Below are 21,638 nucleotides of genomic sequence, written 5' to 3'. Positions count from 1 at the left end.
AAACTGAAGCAGGATCATAAAAAACAAAGAAACAGATGTTTTCATTTCATTTTGAGTTTTTTTTTCCCCTTAAATCTCTTTCACTTGCGCCGCGCTGCCCGTTCACACTCGCGCGGTTCGTTTGGTCGCGCGTGCGCGGGTCTGTACGTTCTTCTTTAGTCTCCTATGTTCTTTAAAGACAGCTGTGTTTTCAGTGGTCATGAACAGAGCGAGATCAGCTTCATTAAGCAGAGTAAATAAAAGGTTCAGAGGTGTAAGTCATTACAGAGTGATGTTCACATTTTGGACCGAGAATACAGATGGTTTGGGGGGTTGGGGAGCATTTATGTAAAACGAGAGAAACCATCTTTAAACAGAGGAGGAGGTCTCAGACTCCATCTTTCAAAAACTTAGAATGCAACTTTAGGCCTGTTATTTTCACACCTATCGGGAATTTCAACCATGTGACCAGAGTGGCTCATCTAACGAACTCCTATTGTGAGGAGCGATAGAGCAATCTGCATATGTATCTAGCTTAGCTCAGGTTTATAACTTGAACCCCACACTCTCTGTTCTTTGAATAGAGAAAGCTCCTCGGATGAGAAGCGAAACGTCTTCTGTTACAAATAAAGTCCAGTTGTTTTTGTCTTGAACTTTTTTGAACTCGTCACAGAGCTCTCCTCGCTCAGGTTTTAATCCAACAGGCTCATTTATGTCTCAAACGTTTACTGGTTTTTGTTTTTGTTTCGTAACTCCGATTATGTGACTACGTGTCCCTTCATATTTTAGTTTTTTTTTTTCCCACTGTTCGCCACCTCACCAGTTTTCCTGCCACAGTTTGGGTATGTGCGCTCTTCAATTAAAAAAATGTAAAAGTTGGACTCTGCTGCAGGAAACTCCCAGTTCCACTGCAAGGAGGTTTAGGGATTTCAGTTTTGTTGGTTCCATCTTTGTTTTTGTTTTTTTTAAAGGTCAATATTTCGGGGCCTCTAAAAGCTGAAGTCTTCCCACTCAGTCGTCTCGCTCCCTGAGAGCGGTTGATTGACCGAGTTCATCTTTATGTTCGTGTTTTTATAAAGCGTGGAGCTCTGCACACTCCAGATATTTTTGAATTTATTAAGGTTCCTGGATGGGAAGCGAAACATCTTCAGCTTCATAATAGAAGTCCCGTCGTTTTAATTTTTTTACTTTTAATTACGTAATCTTTCTGTCCTTGTTCAGTTCTGGCTGGATTCCCAGGTTACAGCAGGTTAACTTAGCAGTGCTAGCTTGGTTAGGTTATCTGGATGGTTTCTTTTTTTGCTGATACGTTTCATCCTTCATCCAAAGGACTTCTTCAGTCCGAGAAGCCACAAACAAAGAGAGTCCCACAAATACCACAATTCCATAGTGGGGAAAAAACAGTTTGCTGGTGATAAGATGGTTTCTAGGGCCTGCCCTATCCCCACTATGGGAGTGTGGTATTTGTGGGACTCCAGTTTGTTTGTGGCTTCTCAGACTGAAGAAGTCCTTTGGATGAAGGATGAAACGTATCAACAAATAAAAGGAACCCGTCCAGATGACCTGACTGAACATTGTTTGATTTGTACCTGGATTATTGAGCATGAACTGTTGGTGCTAGCCGGGTTCTACTTACAGCTAAACTTTAGTCACTTTTCGGCTTTTTAATCACTGCACCAGCAGTTTTTATCCTGTAGCTTCATGTTTCTTTCAGAAATTTTGCATTAGTTCTGGTCATTAATGAAAAACAACTTAACATTTATAACTAAGGATGCACGATATTATCGGCATGGTATCAGTATCGGCCGATATTAGCGATAAAGTTAAATATCGGACATCGGCCATTCTATCAAAATAACTCATCGATATAAAAGACATAGTTTTTTTAATATGTGTATTTGTATATATATATATTTTTTTTTTTTTTTTTAAATATTATGCACTGTTTTTGTATGACAACCCAGTGACAAGGCTGCTTGCAGTGCTAGCACAACATTATGACATCATGCGCGCCGTTGAGTTTAGATTTATTCAAATGTACAAATTTGCACTGTTCGAGTGTTGTCATTGTGTTAGAGAGATTAAATTTCATGAATATATTTGACATTAAACTTAATCCAAGTTGAAGTGTTGCATCATTTTCAGCCCCCTTTTTGGCATCTGCATTTGGTAGCAGAGCTAACTGACAAATACTATGCAGAATAATGTAGTATTTTAATTCCACAGCAGAGAAAACTGTGTAGTCTCTGTATGTAGGTCTAGGGAAAAAATATTGGTATCGGTTATCGGCCAAATAAGTTTTAACATATTGGCATATCGGATATCGGCCAAAAATCCAATATCGTGCATCCCTATTTACAACCTAATAATACATAAAGAATATATACTGTAATATAAATAAATCAAGTGTCATAAAATATTTGTATTTGTTTATTTTTGATAGATTGTTTTTTTAATTCTTATGTTGAGCTTTTTATCTGTGCAGAGGAAAAAAGTTCAACCATAAAAGTTGTTGAGTTTATAGAGTAATTAGTCATTTAATAATAAAACATTGTCAGCAATTGTAATATTATTTTAATGCAACTGTATCATAAAGTTTGTTTCTGGTGTCAAATATTGCTTTTGACTGAATAATTTGGATAAAAATAATTTACATTTTTTAAATGTAGAAACTCAAACAGTGACTGAGGGAGGTTTATAATTCTATTTTTATCATTTTAATTTTCCCAGACACTAAAAATGATGATTTTTGTGCCAAAGAGTGTAACGTTTAAAAAACTTGATGTGACCAATCCTTTTCTTTTGATCATAAATGACTATTCTTTTATGTATTTTTAAGCTTATAGAGTTCTTTTGAAACATTTTTCACATCTCAACATGAATACGTCAACTTCTTTATAGCAAAAGAAACTTTCAAACCTCAAATAAATGAACTGAAATCCTTCTAAACTCATTCGATTGAAAGCTCAGCCGATCAAATCTTTTTACGACGTTTATCAGGAGGAACTCGTCTACAGCTGTGAAGTTTTTATTCCCAGTTTGACTGAATCTCAAGCTGCCAAAAGCCCAAAGGACAGGAAGAAACAAAACTACGAATCTGACAACATTTTACATTAAGTTTCTGTTTAAAAATTGATTCAGGTTTAAACTGGAAGTCTGCTTTAAATGACAAAGCTGTTATATTTCTTAAGCTCTTATTTTTAACATTCAGTCTGGTTGTATAGCCACTGTAAGGGTGGTTTTGGTTTTTTTTAAACTCTGAGGCTAACCCTTTAAATTACACACTTCGTGCTTCCTTGGTTGTCCCATTGGAAACATGTTCCCATCATCTTCAGGAACCAACCTTCTGTTCGTGATCAGAAAGCCAAATCGATGGAGCGTCTCCGTCTGCCGACCACTTCACACGTGTCCGTTCTTCCGCAGAGCCCGTCGCTCCTGCTGCGTTCACTCCGCAGATGGAAACCCTGGGGCTAAACGGGTAATTTAGTGGCTCCTCCGCCTGGTGTCCTCATTTGGCGTTTACCGAGACCGGATCGAGTTTCAAACTCTTAGATTTTTTTAAATTAAATCACCAAGATCGCATTTCACACAAACAAAACAAAAACAAGTCCTGTCCACTCCGTGAGGACTGAACTAAGCAAAATGACCTTCTGCTCCACTCTTGTTTCCTGGAACATCTTGCAAAAAGATCTGAAGCTCTCGACCTTGACCTCTCTAAGTGGCTTCAAACATCTGTTAAGTTCCTGGCAAGAACCAATGCAGACGTGTCCCTGTTTTTAGTTTTCTACATCACCTTACAACCCAACTGTTTTTTTTTAAATTATTTTTAATACCATTTTCTTTCACTTGTTCTTCTCAATTTCTATGCTTTCTTTTATGATTGTTTTTGTTGTCTACTGTTGTCACTCGGCCTGTGATAAACGATAAATCAATTAATCGCATGATAAATGAAAATTATCGACCTCATTTTCATTTATCGGCTTTATCGTTTCTTCGTGTCTCTCTTTCCATTGAAGACACTGGATGACAAAAGGCTCAACTCCGGTGCTCTTCACTGACCCCTCCCTTTCTCTCTTTAAAATCCATTTTAACTGCCCAAAATCGCGTTTTTGGATCGTTAAAAGCAGCTAAACTGAGAAGCTAAGATACGAGCTAAGCTGACAGGCCAACCTCGGGGGGGGGGCGGGGGCGGAAGACCGTCTTGTAGAGCCCAAATATAGGAGTGAAACCTGCGCCTTTGTCTAAAAAGTTTTTCTCTGAAAAAAAAAAAAAACGGTGAGAACTTTTTTACTGATTTTTTTTTATTATTAAAACTTTGTGTGAAAAATGCTACGCTAAAGAGCTCAAGCCACACCGAATGTCCGCCATTTTGAGAACCGAAAAAAGGAACAAGAGACAGCCCATGTCACGTCAAGGGGTCTCTTTCCCATTTTTCTTAGACACGCTGCTCGCTCCCTCACTATCCATCCTTCAGTTTAAACTGTTTATACTGCCATCCGGTGGTCGAAAAATGATACTACACACAAAACAAATTAACAAACATTTCTTCTTAAATTTGACAATAATTACTAATTATTGTCAAATTTCAAACAATATTATCGTTTATCGCAATAATTTCAGAGAAAATTAATTGCACAGCAAAATTTGTTATTGTGACAGGCCTAGTTGTCATCACTTTTTGTTAAAATTTGGTCTCTCTTGTAAATGAGTCCCTGAGACGCAATCTGATTAACCTGTATAAATAAAGGTTGAATGAAAAAAGTAGTTGAGGAGAAAAATCCTGGACCTTTCTGTTAAGAAATCTATTTATTTGTTGATTTACAATGAGTGGATGAAGTCAATCATTGATTTAAACCTGAATCCTTCTTTAAAATCCACCTGTTTCTCTTCTGAGAGTACATTTTAAGGTGCTTGAAGCAGTTCTTTTGGCTCTTGAGTCAGGGAAGGAAAGGCTGAGTGGTTGTGTTGTAAGCTGTCAGGAAACGTCAATGAGCTGCGCCTTGATACAAGCAGACAGAAATGTTCTGTTTGTTCTTATCTGAGCGACAGGAGTTTTTGTGTTAATGTTGGTAATAGTTTATCTGCTTCAGTTTCTCTTTCCTGCGAGGTCCCACAAGGCTCGATTCTTGGACCCCTTGTGTTTTCATTGTATCTGCTCCCCTTGGGGTCTATCATGAGGAAACATGGTTTTTGCTTTCATTGCTATGCAGATTTATCTGCCCTTAAAATTAAATAGTTCACCCTCTGTTAAAATGTCTTGACGACTTTAAGGCATATGACTTCAAACTTTTTGTGTTTTAACGATCAGAAAACTGAAGTCATTGCTCAGACGGAAGAAGTCTTTCGGATGAAAGACGAAGCGTTTCTACAATTTTTCATTTTTTGAACCCGTCCAGAGGACCTGCCGTAACTTTTTTAGATTTTTCTACCTGGATTATTGAGCATGCATCGGGATATGAAGTCATTGTGCTTAGCCCTAGCTTTACTGTCGTCTCTGATCCTGTTAACCGTGACTCTCTTGAGCCATATCTTAAACAGCCTGTTACAAATCTTGGGATGGTTTTAGACTCTGACTTTAAGTTTAATAAACAGATGAACTCTGTTGTACAAAAATGCTTCTTCCTGTTAAGGCAGATATCTAAGCTTAAGTCTGTGTTGACCTGATCTGACCTTGAAAAAATAGCCCATGCATTTGTTACAGCCTGGCTAGACTACTGTAACACACTCTATGTTGGGGTCGGTCAGGTGTCTCTTTCACATCTTCAGCTCGTCCAAAATGCTGCAGCTCGGCAACTAACAGGAACTTGTAGGTTTGAGCATATTGCACCAGTTTTGTCCTCCCTTCACTGGCTCCCTGTATGTGTCAGAGTTTATTTTAAAATTCTCTTGTTGATCTTTAAGTGCATTAATGGCCTTGCACTTTCATACCTCTCTGACCTACTTCAGCCTTGTGTTCCTTCTCGGATGCTAATATCTTCTGACCAGCTGCTTTTTGTTGTGCCAAAAACCAGGTTGAAGCTCAGAGATCGGGCTTTTTTATTTGTGGGTAGGCCCTAAACTTTGGAACAGTCGGCCCCCCAACATTAGACAGGCCACTTCACTTCCCATTTTTAAATCTCTCCTAAAAACGCATGTTTTCACTGACGTTTAACACAGTGCGATTTGATTTAATATTGCATTGTTTCTCATTGTTTTTGTGTCTTTATTTTTGATGCTTTTAATTACATCTTATTATTTTTTCTTTAATTACTGCCTTGATCTTAATTGTTAAGCACTTTGGTAACAGCTGCTGTTTTAAATGTGCTTTATAAATAAATTTGACTTGACTTGACTTATGTTCTGTCAGAACATTCAGAGAACTGTTTAGTCTCCACTCATCTTTCTTCCTGTTTTCAGTTTTTGTTGAACCCTGCTTGTTTGTTAAAGCCAAATAAAACATTAAAGCTGAGTTTCTTCCCATGCAGCGGTCATGAAGTCAGGTCCGAGTGGCACCAACTGGGCCACTGACCGCAACCTGATGTTAGGTGGAAAAATCCCGAATCCTTCAGCGTCCTCCTCTACTCCCGCCTCTTCTTCTCTGGTGACATCCGTGGACGGAGTCGGCTTTTCCGAGAGAGACCTACTGCTTCAGGTTGCTGTTTGTTCCAAACTGTCTGAGAAAAACAAACATAAAGGTATCGGAATTCATCGATGTGCCTCTCTGCCCTGCAGGCGCTGAACGGCTTCGTGTTGGTGGTGACAGCTGAAGGTTACGTCTTCTACACGTCCCCCACCATCCAGGACTTCCTTGGCTTCCATCAGGTAAAAACGTTATCACAGGCACGCATAAAAAATATTACAGATGAAGAAGTATTTAAGATGAACATTCATCAAAACATACAGAAAAAGTTGCTGCTACAGACAAAAAACAAAGACAAAGACAAAGAAAGAATTTAAACCACCAACATCATTTGATCTGTTTGGTCAGTTTGTAATTCTAACGGGGCGTGTGTTGTTTTAACACTTTGCAGAGATATTTGAGAAGTTTTTTCATTTTTATTTTTTCAGGTCACAGCTAGGCCTGTTGCGATAAAGAATAAATAAATCACATGATAAATAAAAATGAGGTTGATAAGTTTCATTTATCGGCTTTATTGTTTCTTTGTGTCTCTCTCTTTCTACTGAAGACACTGGATGACAAAAAGCTCAACTCCGGTGCTCTTTACTGACTCCCCTCCTTTCTCTTTAAAATCTGTTTTAACTGTCCAAAATCACATTTTTTTGTACTGTTAAAAGCAGCTAAAGCTTGGGTAAAAGCTGAGGCAAAAGCTCGGATGTGGGAGGAGTTCGGTGAGACCCTGGTTAACAGGGCTGGGCTCCGGGGATGGATGAGATTTGCCCTGATTTCCTAAAGGCTCTGGATGTTGTAGGGCTGTCTTGGTTGACAAGCCTTTGCAACATTGCGTGGACATCTGGGGAAGTGCCACTGGATTGGCAGACTGGGGTGGTGGTTCCCGTCTTCAAAAACGGGGACCGGAGAGTGTGTTCCAATTACAGGGGCATTACTCTCCTCAGCCTCCCTGGTAAGGTCTATTCGGGGGTACTGGAGAAGTGACTCCGATTGTTGGTCAAACCTCAGATCCAGGAGGAACAATGCAGGTTCCGTCCTGGCTGTTGAACACTGGACCAGCTCTTTACCCTCACTAGGGTCCTTGAGGGGTCATGGGGGTTTGCCCATCCAGTCTACATGTGTTTTGTGGACTTGGAAGAAGGCATTTGACTGTATTCCTTGGTGTACACTGTGGGGGGTGCTCCATGAGTATTTGATTGGGAACCAGTTGTTACGGGCTGTTCGGACCCTGTACAAACGGTGCGAGAGTTTGCTTCGCATTGCCGTTAGTAAGTCGGACCCCTTCAGGTTGGGAGTTGGACTCCACCGGGGCTGCCCCCTGTCAGAGATTCCGTTCATAACTTTTATGGACAGAATTTCTCGGTGCAGCCAGGGGGGCGGAGGGTTTCCGGTTCGGTGGCCTCAGGATTCCATCTCTGCTCTTTGCAGATGATGTGGTCCTGTTGGCGTCATTGTGCCGTGATCTGCAGCTCTCACTGGAGCGGTTTGCAGCCTAGTGTGAAGCAGCTGAGATGAGAACCAGCACCTCCAAATCTGAGGCCATGGCCCTGAATCAGAAAAGGGTGGATTGCTCTCTTCAGGTCAAGGGTGAGGTTCTGCCTCAAGTGTAGCAGTTCAACTATCTTGGGGTTGTGCTCACAAGTGTGGGAAGAATGGAGTGTGATATTGGCAGACGGATTGGTGCAGTGTCTGCAGTATTGCGGACTCTGTACTGGTCTGTTGTGGTGAAGAGGAAGCTGAGCTGTAAGGCAATCTCTTTGTTTACCGGTCAGTCTACGTTCCTACCCTCACCTATGGTCACAAGCTCTGGGTAGTGATCGAAACAATGAGATTGTGGATACAGGCAGTTGAAATGGGTTTCCTCCGCAGGAGCCCCGGTGGCCGCAGTCCCCCGGCAAAATAAAGGAGTCCCCAGCTGGTGCACCTTCCAGCACCCCTGCCAAAGACTCCAAGAAGGCTGTATATTCTGAACTGCCATTTGGCACGTAGACACAAACAACAGTCAGAGCCTGTCCCCCCACCCGAAGGTGAAGGGAAGCCACCCTCTCATCTACTGGGGAAAACTTCAATGTACAGGCACTAAGTCGGGGGGCTAAAAGTAGACCCACACCAGCTCCACTCCTCTCACCATGGGCAACTCCAGAGTGGAATAAGGTCCATGTTCTCCCAAGGAGATCGGTTCCAAAGCCCATGCTATGCGTCGAGGTGAGCTCAACTACGGTATATCTAATCGGTACCTCTCAACCTCGTGCACAAGCTCAGGCTCCTTCCCCACCAGAGAGGTCACGTTCCATGTCTCTAGAGCCAGCTTTGGTAAGCCAGGGTCAGAGAGCCAAGGTCCCCGCTTTCAGCCACTGTCCATGGCATCACGCACCTGACTTTTATGGCCCTTCCTGCAGGTGGTGGGTCCACAGGAAGGCAAATCCAGGTCTCTCTTGTAAACAAATCCTCATGGCTCAATGGGACTTACCTGTTTAAATAAACTTTGAATGAAAAAAACCCATGCTGCTCTTTTGGGCTGAGCCCTACCAGGCCCCATGGGGTAGAGAACCAACCGGTCACTGGGTGCTCGCCGACGAGCCCCTCTCCCAGGTCTGTCTCCAGGGTGGGGCCCCGGTAACCCACGTCTGGGCAAGGGACACTGAGTTTCTTGTTTTTTTCCTGTCCATATAAGTCTTCTGAATCACTCTTTGTCTGGCCTGTCACCTAGGACCAATCTTCCTTCGCTACCTGGGGCAGTTATAATTGCCCCCTACAGCATGGCTCCTAGGGTCATTCAGGCACACTCCTCCACCACGATAAGATGGTGATTCAAGGAGGATAAATAAATGTAGCTTTATTAATGTTGTAATTTATCCCCTACAGGCCTCTCTGCTGTCTCAGAACAACTTTTATTGTGTGAATGTTTATGAAGCATTCACACTATTGTCATCCAGTTTTCTTCTGTATGTTTTTCAGCATCTTTCTTGTTCCACAATTTTTGTGCTTTTTCTATCTTCTTTCTGCTAGTTTCAGCCTGTTATGCTCCTTTCAGCTGATTTCTGCAAGTTTCAGCTTCTTCTGCTATTTCAGCTACTATTTACTTGTTTTTATGCTAATTTTAGCTATTTTGGCGAATTCCGCATTTTTAATTTCATTTCAGTTCTTCCCACTTTTTTCAAGCAGTCTAAACTTCTTCCTGCATTTTCAGCTACTTTTCAGCAAATTTTTTTTGGTTAATTTCAACCTTTTTTTTTAAATCTAATTTTCTAATTTTTATGCTCATTTATGCTTATTTAAACCTAATTCAGCAAATAGATGTTCTTTCTGCATTCCTCTGCTAACTTAGGCTTGTTTTTCCATTTCAGCTACATTTCAGCATGTTTTTGAAGCTAATTTCAGCTGTTTTTCAACAAGTTATTCAGCAATAAGCATTCACACTTTCAGGAGTACTTTCAGGAGGATTAATTCGCACAAGGCAACCGGCTCAGACAACATCCCCGGAAAAGTGTTGAAAGAATGTGCCGATCAGCTCTGCAAGGTGCTGGCAGACATCTTTAACACCTCACTTACCATAGAGACAGTTCCCACCTGCCTGAAGACTGCCACCGTCATCCCAGTCCCAAAAAGCTCTACAGTGACTGGTCTGAATGACTATCGGCCAGTGGCCCTCACCTGATAGTCGCTAAATGCTTCAAAAACTGGTCATGACTCACATCAAAACAACCATCAACATCAACGAGGACCCTCATCAGTATGCATACCGCGAGGACCGATCGACAGAGGATGCCATCTCCTCTGTGGTCCACACTGCTCTCAACCACCTGGAGCAGAAAAACTCTTACATCCGTATGCTCTTTGTGGACTTCACATCTGCCTTCAACACCATGATCCCCCAAACCCTGATGGACAAACTATTCACACTGGGCCTGGGCCCCTCCATTTGCAACTGGGTACTAGACTTCTTAACAAACAGACCACAGTCAGTGAGGATCCACAACTTCTCCTCCTCCTCCACCATAACCCTCAGCACTGGCTCTCCTCAGGGATGTGTGTTGAGCCTCCTCCTGTTTACTCTGCTCACGTATGATTGTGCAGCTACCCATCCAGGCTGTCACATTGTAAAGTTTGCAGATGATACAGTGGTGGTGGGATGCATCACAAACAATGATGAGTCCAGCTACAGGCAAGAGGTGGAACACCTGGAGATCTGGTGCAAAGAGAATAACCTTCACATCAACGTGAAGAAGACAAAGGCAAAAACACCTACACCCCCTTGAACATAAGAGGATCTGCGGTGGAAGTGGTCTCCAGCTACAAGTACTTGGGTGTACACATGAATGACAACCTCAGCTGGAGCAACAACACTACCAGCCTGATCAAGAAAGCTCATCAGAGACTTTACTTCCTCAGGCGACTGAGACGAGCTGGTCTGGGAAGCTCAGTCCTCACCTCCTTCTACAGGTGTGCAGTGGAGAGCATCCTGTGCTCCAGCATCAACGTGTGTCATGGAGGCTGCACCGCTGCAGAAAGAAAAGCTTTGCAGAGAGTGGTGAAGGCTGCACAGAAGACTGTTGGTGTCAGCCTCCCCACCATCACAGACATCTACACCTCCAGATGTAGGAAGAGGGCCACCTGCATCATGAAGGACCCCACTCACCCAGCACACACACTTTTTGCCCCACTCCCCTCAGGAAGGAGGTTGAAGAGCATTAAGCGTAGAACCACTAGACTGAGGAACAGCTTCTACCCTGAGGCTGTTAGACTCATGAATCTCTAACCAGAATAATCACTGTGAAAAAAATCACATCATGTTGCTGCTGATCTGTTTCAATGTTGCTGCTGATCTGTTTCAATGTCACTGCTGATCTGTTTCAATGTTGATGTGTTCATGCGTGCTCATCTGCACACACAGACTCATGTTCATGTTTGTGCTGATGTTCGACGTAATGTTTTTATTCTATTAGTGCTTAGTATATTTTTAGTTTATGTTTTTCTTAGTTCATATCTTAGATGTTATCATTGTTTTTCTTTTACATTTTATTGTTGGATGTAACTGGGACCCCGTGTACATAATTTCGCTCCACCACATGTAACACATGAGGTGCGAATGACAATAAAGAAACACTGACTCACACTGCATTTTCGCAGGAAATGCAACTTCTCTAGTTTTCTTTAAATAACCACCCACATGATCCCTAACAGTATCTTTGTTCCTCATTATCTACAGCATAAAGGGGTAATTTTCTCAACTTTTAACAAAAATTCTGCAGAAGTTGGAAAATAGCTGAATGTTCTGCCACTAGAAGGCTAAAACTGTGGTATGAGAGTTAAACAAGTTTTGTAAGTTCAATCAACCAGGTAGATAACAGCAAAAATGCTTAAATCATGTCATCTGGACCTCTTTATTTAAGTGAAGAAACGTTTCGTCCCCCATCCAGAGGACTTCGTCAGTGTGTGTCCTGCCAACCAGATCTGTCCCATAAGTATAGCCTTCATTGTTAATGATTGATGATTTTGGATCGATGTGCTCTGTTTAAAAAAGCCTGCTTCTGAGATTCCAACAAGAGGCTGGTTTGAAACAGCAGTGAAGGCTACCTATGGGACTGTGTTGGCAACACATAAACTGACGAAGTCCTCTGGATGGGGGACGAAATGTTTCTTCACTTAAAGAATGAGAAGGATGACACGATTTAACCATTTTTGCTGATATGAGAGTTGGTGTGCTCAAGTTTCTGCTGTTTGGGAGATAAAATCTCAGCTGACACACACAATCCACAGCACAACATGATTGGCAGCCGGGAAGGATGCTGCTCAGAAGCTGCAGATCTGAGGTCAGTTGTAGAGGAGAAACATCGATCCACTTTGTTTAGCTGCTTGTTCCTCTTTCTGGTCTTGGAGCTTCTACCTCATGGGTGAGAGGCAGATTTGTTTACAGCGGACAGCGCAGTAAACACTAAATAATGGCACATGCAGGAGGATTAGCGTGGACCAGAGATGAAGTTGAGATGAAGCCTGTGCTCTGTGCTTGTTCTTCAGTCGGACATCGTCCATCAGAGCGTGTTCGAGCTCATCCACTCAGACGACCGAGCGCTCTTCAGACGGCAGCTTCACTTCTCCTTCAACCCGGAGGCTGACGAGTCCGATGATTCCGGTACGACTTCAGTGCAGCTGAAATCTCTTCAGCCTTTTTTTTTTTTTTTTATATCTTTCAGCACTTTCAGTCAGTTTCCTTTTATTATTGTGACTCCACGCTGCTGTGTTTTAGTCATGCTGCATGTTCTTGACACGTATTTTGTTTGTTTTTAATTAGTTTCACATTTAGTTTATTTGTCCTGCAACTCGTTTTGCACCAGCCCGTGCTTACTGTCACCGCTCCGCAAGTCTTTTTTATCCGGTACAGAATAAGGCCGTGCTCCCGACCGATGTTTAACCAGCCTTTAATTATTACTTTGCCACACAGCACATCTTTTTTTGCTGGCAAACACCGTGAAAAACTGTGTTAAATACACAGTAGAAACACAAGTGTTAGCTAAATTACATTGACAACAAAAATTAAACATATAAACAAAAACAGGATACGTAAACATATCGTGTGCGCCTTCTGACCAAACATTTAGGAGGCGTTATTGTCCATAATGTCCATTTTTCCTCTTTTTTATTTTTTATTTTTACTGGACTATCTTGTTTTCTGGTTCACATCCATACACTCATGCAGCTTTCAGACGTGGGCAACTTAAGGCCCGAGGGCCAAAAGCAGCCCTTGGACAATCGCCATCTGGCCCCCCGATATCTTCAGTAAAAAAAAAAAAAAACAAGAACAAAAAAGATTTATTTAAAAAAACAATAGCAATTTATCAAGGAGACTTAAGAAAATTTAAATTAAACATCTTTCGCAAAACAAAACAAAAAACATATATAACTTTGCTTTGCGTATTTTCACGCTAACGTGTAACCTGTTAAGCTAACGTGTAACCTGTTAAGCTAACGTGTATAATATATTGTCACAAAAGCCAGTTTAAAGAACATGTCTTAATATACCGACTTGTTTTGTAAAGCATGCTAACTATGCTACAAGAAAAAGCTTGATAAAGGTCTTCTAGATAATCTGTCGTTAAAAAATAAAATAAAATAATCCAATTCTTTATGCAACCATTTGATTGCTTTAAATGTCTTGATGTGGCCCTTTGGAAAAAATATGTTGCCGGCCTCTGTATTAGTCATGTGACTGCATGCTCACCTCAAGCTCCACCAATAGATATCACTGACACGACATCGTTTAAATGATTTTTCCTGCGGCAGCTACACTTATTTTTCATCTTTTTAGTTATTGAGCATTTCTTTGAGGCTTTGTCACATCTTGCTCCACATTCATCCACCCGGTCCCTACGATCACAGAACAGTCATCTCCTCCACCTTCCACGAACTAAATGAAGGACCATGGGAGATTGGGCATTCTGTTTGGCTGCCCCCCACCTCTGGAACTCCCTCCCTGACTATCTGAGAGCTCCACAATCATTGACTGACTTTAAAAAAAAGGCTTAAAGACTTTTCTTTTTAAGCAAGCCTATTCTGCCTCCACGTGATTGTATCATTGATTTTAGTTGATTTTATCTTTGATTTTAGTTGATTTTATCTTTGATTTTAGTTGATTTTATCTTTGATTTTAGTTGATTTTACCATTGATTTTAGTTGCACTCTGTAGCACTTTGAGATTTTTGTTAATGAAAAGTGCGTTACAAATTAAATTCATTATTATTATTATTATTATTATTGTTATCTACAGATTTAGTTCGCCCTTCATCGTTTTATATTCTACAGCTTAATTCAGACTGACATCTTTATATGATCATCAGATTAAATAGATTCTTAATATTTTTTAGTTGTTTTTTTTTTGTTGTTGTTGCTACAACAGATAAATGACTGTGGTAAATGGTATTTAGTTTGAAACTGTCTCTAATTTTGCTCCTGCAGGTGAGCAGAACAGCTCTGAGGTCAGCAGTAAAGTGGTGACCTATGACCTCCATGCCATCCCCCCTGAGAACTCCTCTTTCTTGGAGAGAAGCTTCTGCTGTCGTTTCCGCTGCTTGTTGGACAACTCCTCCGGCTTCCTGGTAACCCCCCCACCCACACACACACACACACACACACACCTGGTCAGGTCTTCTGAGGCCTGTTTGTTTGTCTTCAGGCTCTGAACTTTCGTGGCCGACTGAAGTTCCTTCACGGTCAGAACCGAGTGTCAGAGGATGGGACGTTGGTTCCTCCGCAGCTCGCTCTGTTCGCCATCGCCACCCCGCTGCAGCAGCCCTCCATCCTAGAGATCCGCACTAAGACCCTCATCTTCCAGACCAAACACAGGCTGGACTTTACACCGACGGGTATCGACGGCAGGTAAGAAATCTCTCCAATAGAAACAAACATAAACAATTAGGAAAAACTAAATTAATTAATACTTTGATAAGCTGAAAGGATTAAATCTGAAAGAAGCAGCGGCTCGATTAAATCAGTCTGTGTTTGTGTCCACAGAGGGAAGGTGGTTCTAGGTTACAACGAGGTGGAGATTTGTATGAAAGGTTCAGGCTACAGCTTCATCCATGCTGCTGACATGATGTACTGCGCCGACAAACACCTCAGAAGTACATTTTTATTTACTCATCCATATTGTATTCAAAATGTTGCCATGGAAGAAAAAAGGGGTTCCCAACCCTGGTCCTTGAGGTACACCGTCCTGCATGTTTTAGTTGTTTCTCTGCTCCGACACACCTGCTTTTAATAAATGGTTTATTTTCATTCAACCTTTACTTTACAGGCTTCTGCAGAACATGAGGAAGTAATAAAATCACTGAATCAGGTGTGCTGGATCAGGGAAACAACTAAAACATGCAGGATGGTGTTCCTCAAGGTCTACAGTTGGGAACCACTAATTTAGTCTTACTGTAAACAAAACCGTTTTCTGTTTATTTTTATCTCGGTCATTGATGTAAAATTAGATTTTATTAAAATGAACTAACTGTCATGAAGAAAGTCAGTGAAGAAAAAAACATTCTAATATTTTATTTTGTCAAATTATTCTGAAATTTTGTAAACCGAGGGGAAAAGCAGCTGAAATTTAAAAACAAATGAGAGAAAAAATCTGTAAGATGCTGCAGAAATAAAAAAAAAAATACCGTACATAACTTAGGAGCTTATTATCAAATGTTTGACAAGTTAAAATTAAATAAATTAGATAAAAGTGTTGAAATTATAACAATAAAAACAATCCTTCAAAACATTTGTTAAAGTTACCAAAATATATTTTACGAATTATATGAATGGAAATAGCATATTTCTTACCAAAAATTGTTAAAGCATTTATAAACTAAACAAAAATTTGATATTAGTATTTTTTTTGCTATTGAAAATAATCTGTTTAAGATAAATAAGTTGGAAAAATAAATTCAAAATCATCTAAAAATGATTTAAAAAAAAAAAGTGTTAAGTAATTTAAAAAAAACGATGATTAAAAAAAAATTAATAAAATATCCACTGAAAAAATATTTAAAAATGCAAATTAAAATGGACTATTTTGGAACAATCTAAATAAAGTTTTGAGATTTTTATTTACATTCAGAATAAAAAACAACGTTTCTGGATAAAAAAAAAAACATCTTTAACAAAACATTTATTTATTTGCTGAATAATCTCATTTCCCCTTCTGTGTCAGTGATGAAGACCGGAGAAAGCGGCTTCACCTTCTTCAGGCTGCTGACCAAAGACCGGAGGTGGATTTGGGTCCAGTCCAACGCCAGGATGGTGTTTAAAGACGGCAGACCAGAGTTCATCGTGGCCCGGCAGAGAGCTTTGACGTGAGTCTCACGTTTTACTGATTGATAAGCGAGACGATTGTTCCTGCTTCTGGTTCTGACGCCATACGTCTGACCTTTATCAGAAACGAAGAAGGAGAGGAGCAGCTTCGCCTCCGACAGCTGCAGCTGCCCTTCAGCTTTGCCACCGGAGAGGCGATGCTGTACGACCAGATGCCGACCCTGGACATCTCCGACTCGTGCTCCGCCCCCAAGCAGAGGAGGTTTGACTCTGATTCAGTGAGTCCTAACTCCTTACTGGGCTGCCTGCTGAGCCAGGACCAGTCTGTGTACTGCAAGCACACCTCTCCCAACAGCATCAGCTCTCTGAGTGACGTGGCCTTCCAGGACACGCACGCCACCGTCAGCATCCCCCGAGATGACACACCCAAACCTGCCACCGGAGGCCCCTTGTTGAAGATGGACTCCACGGCACAGGACATGATAGTGTGCCTGCAGCAGATCTTCGGGGAAACGGACCTGATCGAGGCAGTGGACATGGGCCCTGAGGAGCTGAGGAGCTGGGAGAGTTCCCTGATGGGGATGGATTTTACCACCAGCGAGTTCAGCGAAGACCTGAACGACATCCTCACCAACGACATCCTGTCCTACGTGGAGGAGCAGCTCCAGAAGGAGGACGGCCTCCAGCTGGCCAACCAACAAGACCACCTCTCAGTCTGCATCCCAAACGTAGACCCTCAGAACCAGACTCCTGATCACGTTGGGCAGCAGAACTTTGGCTGGCCTCTTCAGTCCCAGAACCAGCTAATGCCCAACGAAGGCCAGCCACAGGGAGCGATGAAGCTGAGCCATGTGGACTTTCCTCAGATGAGTACTTCTGGGTTTAATGGGTCCCTCCCAGGTTCTTTTCAGATGGGCAGCTCGGGAAACCTCACAACTCCAATGACCTTTAACCCTTCATGCAGTCAATCACAGAATCAACAGAAGACTTTTGAAGTCAGTCTAACAGATGGCAACATTGGACCCGCTCCACTGAGGCAAAACACGACCTGTCAGGTCCAGACCAACCAAATGGCTCCAGCAGCAGAGAGGTATCCTCAGATAGGGGTGCCTATCCAGAATCAAAACACCAGAGGACCATTAAATCCAGTCTTTATCTTTCAAGGTAACCAGTGGGACGACTGGAATACCTCTGTGTCCAACCCAAACCAAGCCAACCCCTTTGGAGAATCGTTAGCCCCGAATTTTCCATCTAAACCAAGTTTTTCAACAGATTCTTCCTCGTTCAGTCACGCCACTCCCCAGACACAGAACAATCAGCTCCAGAGACTGAGGCAGCATATTTCAGGACCCCCCCTCAACCAGGTATCAGGGTTTCAAACAAACCCCGTGGACCTTGTCAGCAGCCAGTCCACATTCAGAAGTCCACAGACTTCCGCTTTACTGTTTCCCGACCAGAAGGACTGTATGTTCAGCAATACCCCCGCTGCGCTGCTTTCTAATGGAGTCCAGCAAAGTTCCGTCCGGCTGAACCACAACGGCAGTCATATCCCCTCCAAGACCTCCTGCTTCTACCAGGCTTTTCCTGAAGACGGGGCTGGAACGGCCTTCGTAAATCCCAAAGAGACCAAAGAGGCGCTGCTGTCGTACCAGGTGGATGCTGGGCTGATGCCGAATTGTCAGCTGGTACCGCCCCAGAAGTTTCAACACTTCTCCAAACAGAGCCAGGTAAGAACTTTTCTTCAGTGACTTCAGACGGTCGGTGTTTTAATCTGATAAATTATTATCAATGCATCGTAATAAGAAGATAAAATGCTTCACACTGTAAATGATAAAAATCTGATTTTTTGGGGAAGCTGGTCCACTTTTCACCACAATCCAAGAGAAAAGTAGTGGATAGTGCTTGGTTGAGACAAAGGACAGTGTTTTGATTTGGTATTTATGGTGAAGATAAAAACAATCTCACTTTAGATAAAAGACTCGTTTTTAAAAAAGTACTGTTTTTTTTGTGTGTGGGATTTTACAAATGGCTCCAAGCTACCCACATCTGTAGGAAAAGCACTACAGTTTGCACTGGGACCCAAAAAACAAAGAGCTAAAACCCATCAGTTTTGTCATTGAAATTTAGAAAGCTTGAAGTCATCCAAGCTTTTACCTCAGTGAGGCACTCAAACAGTGGTTTTAGGGTTGAAGAACCTTTGCACTTGAACTGTAAATATATCTGAGTGTTGTTTGCAGTGAAGTAAAATGGGATATAAAATTTTTTAATGGTGGAGTCCTAAGGCCAGCATGTAGATGGAAAATAAAATGGGACCGAGAATATATCCTTGGGGAACTCCACATTTGAGGAGCAGAGGAGGAAAAAAGATTCTTGAGATTTACAAAGTCAGTGGTCAGACATTGATTCTATCGTCTTATATAACATATATTTTAATTTGTCATGTGTTTTCACAAATTATCCTCCAACTAATGCTAAGATATATCAGACTAAATGAATTTCGTATTACTAATTATTACAGACATAACTGTTTCTGTTATGTAAATACATCACATCACGTACAAGTTTATAATTCTGCAGAATGATTTTGGAGCAAAAGTACAACAAAACTCAAAATATTTACTAGAATATGAAGCTCTCATACGTGTTGAAGTTCAGTTTTTAAGCTAAAAAGTTTTAGCTTCAGAAGTAGGACTTTTTTCTGTAGTTTCCTATAACACAATTTATTTACTAGTTAAATAATATTGACAAGAAATATATTTTCAAAAGGCGTCACTATTTTCTGCCAATTTTGTTCGCGCATAATTTTAGTTCTACTTGATAAAACTTACTTAAAATGCCAATACCATTTAGGTGGTCAAGTGGACACTTAAATTATAAGAATAACTAGAGAAATTGCATTTCCTGCAAAAATGCAGTGTGAATGCTTATTGCTTATTGCTAAGAACTTGCTGAAAAACAGCTGAAATTAGCTAAAAACATGCTGAAATATAGCTGAAATTGAAGAACAAGCTTAAGTTAGCAGACGAAAGCAGAAAGAACATGTTTGCTGAATTAGATTTAAATAAGCAGAAAAGAGCACAAAGTAGCTGAAATGTAGCTGAAAAGATAGAAAGAAGCTTAAACAACCAGGAGGAAGTAGAAGGAGCTGAAATTAGCTTAAAAAACATAATTTGTTTAAAAGCTAAATTTAACACAAAACAGCTAAAAAGTAGCTGAAATAGCAGAAAAAGCTTAAACTAGCAGAAAAAGCTGAAAGGAGCTGAAATTAGCAGAAAGAAGTTAATTGGGCTGAAAGTAGCAGAAATGACCAAAAATAACTTGACTTTATCTGAAAACAGCTGAAATTAATTGAAAAATTCAGGGGGGAGTGGGAGGGGGAGAAAGGAGCTGAAAATGTAGAGCAAGCTTAAAATAGCAGAAGAAAGCTTAAAGAACACGTTTGCCCAATTAAAGAAAGAAAGGAGCATAAATGAACACTAAAAAGTGGATATTATCTGGAAAAAAAAAAGCTGAAATTAGCTAAACACAGCTGAAAAGTAGCTAAAATTTTCTAAAGAAGCTTAAATTACCAGAAAGAAGTAGTGAGAGCACATTTTTTCTGAATTAGTCTGAAAAAAGTTGAGTGCAAAAATGTGGAATTAGCAAAAAAAAAGTTAAAAATTAGCATAAAAGCAGCTAAATACTGTAGTAGCTGAAATAGCAGAAAAAATTGAAACTTGCATAAATAAGCTGAAAGGAGCATAACAAGCTGAAATTAGCAGAAAAAAGTTAGAAGAGGCACAAAATTGTTGTAGTTAGCAAAATGAATCTAAAAGGAGCACAAAACAGCTGAAATTGAAAAAAGTTTAAATGTGCACAAGGAAGCTGAAAGAAGCTGATGCAGAGCAAAATGTGAAAGGAGCAGTTAAAGGTTGTGAACACATCTAAAGATTTTGAAGGAGGTAAAATGAGCTCAATTCATTTTCTGTGATTAAAAAAATGGCAGAAAAGGCTAAACTAAAGTTATGGCACCCTTCTCCTGAATGAGCTGAACGTTTTCATACAAGATTTGTTGAAATAGCACAAAAAGTGTGGAACGAGAACAATGCCGAAAAATGTTCTGCTTTTGTTTTTTTCCCCCTCAGATGGAGCACCATCCCCTGGTCGGTAACGGAGGTTTCCCGTTCTCCTCGCTGCCCAACACCTGCGTCACAGACAACAATTAGCGACCGCCGTGAGGTCTGGACGACGACGGAGTCCGATGGAAGCGTGGAGATTAGAGGAAACTAAAAGACTCCTGTGAACGAAAGCAGAGTAGACTGAAGAACACACGGACGAGCTGCAAAAGAGACAAAACTGGGTTCAGGTCCAAAAAGGGCATCGGAACAGGAAGAAGATCAGGAGGTAGTTATCAGAGGTGGAATAAAAATAACTTGCTGTGTTTGGATTTTAACATCACCCCCCACCCCCACCCCATCACCACCACCGAAAGAAGTGCACATTTAGCCCTTATTAGCACTTATTAAACAGTTTGGTGGTTGTCACGTGTTTGCTGGGAATATTTGGAAATAAATATATAGGTATATATATAAAAAGAATAAAGTTAAATTAGAAGTCATAGTTCATTTGATGTGGGTAAAAAAAACCAGTAACTCAATCCTGAAGGCTTATGCAAAACTATCTTCACTTTATTTTAGTCTGTTTTTGAACGAAAAGCAATGTTTTGATTTTGTGTTTGTATAAGACAATGTAGAAAAATCTGCGTTTATTTGAATGTTTAAGCCAAGAATTTAAAAAAAATCTTGTGTTGATTGAAATGAGCTCATCACTGCCTCCTAGAGAGGGCAGAGAACCATACAATCAAAAGTAATGGATAGAAATCCAAAGCTTTTTAATGGATTTGTAGTAAAGCAAGAACAAAAGTGGCACTTTTGTTAGTTATAACTAATTATTATTTTTTTTTCATGTAGCACAAGGGTTCCACAACGAAGTGATTAAACATAAAATAAATGTATTTAAAACCATTTAACCCTTAGATATTATCCACTCGTGGTTGGTCCGAGGTCTTTGTTGACCAGAAGGGGGCAGTAGTGAGCTTGTTTTAACTTCATTGTGGTTTTCCTGCTATGTTTCAATGTGTGACCATATTTGGACAAAATGGGTGGAGCTTAGTGACTAGATAAAGGCAACATTAATCTTAAATTAAAGAGGATTAGGAGGAGAAAAATTTAGGGATGCACGATATTATCGGCATGGTATCGGTATCGGACGATATTAGCGATAA

At 40.8% G+C, this 21,638-nt stretch overlaps 1 protein-coding gene across 1 annotated transcript in view; it reads left to right on the top strand.

The window, feature by feature from the left end:
* Positions 1–21,625, top strand: part of ahr2 (aryl hydrocarbon receptor 2) — a 119,121-nt gene extending 97,496 nt beyond the window's left edge. Inside the window, exons 3-11 of the mRNA XM_037696400.1 lie at positions 6,444–6,610; positions 6,691–6,780; positions 12,608–12,722; positions 14,543–14,682; positions 14,760–14,962; positions 15,098–15,207; positions 16,275–16,416; positions 16,500–18,102; positions 20,500–21,625. Coding sequence (XP_037552328.1) covers positions 6,444–6,610; positions 6,691–6,780; positions 12,608–12,722; positions 14,543–14,682; positions 14,760–14,962; positions 15,098–15,207; positions 16,275–16,416; positions 16,500–18,102; positions 20,500–20,580 — 2,651 coding nt within the window. The 3' untranslated portion in view covers positions 20,581–21,625. The remainder of the gene's footprint in view (positions 1–6,443; positions 6,611–6,690; positions 6,781–12,607; positions 12,723–14,542; positions 14,683–14,759; positions 14,963–15,097; positions 15,208–16,274; positions 16,417–16,499; positions 18,103–20,499) is intronic.
* Positions 21,626–21,638: the final 13 nt, after the last annotated feature.

Source organism: Nematolebias whitei, chromosome 23, assembly GCF_014905685.2.
Source record: "Nematolebias whitei isolate Nwh7 chromosome 23, NemWhi1, whole genome shotgun sequence".
Classification (NCBI taxonomy): Eukaryota; Metazoa; Chordata; class Actinopteri; order Cyprinodontiformes; family Rivulidae; genus Nematolebias; species Nematolebias whitei.
The sequence above is the reverse complement of the archived record's forward strand: the minus strand, read 5'-3'. Positions and strand labels throughout refer to the sequence as shown.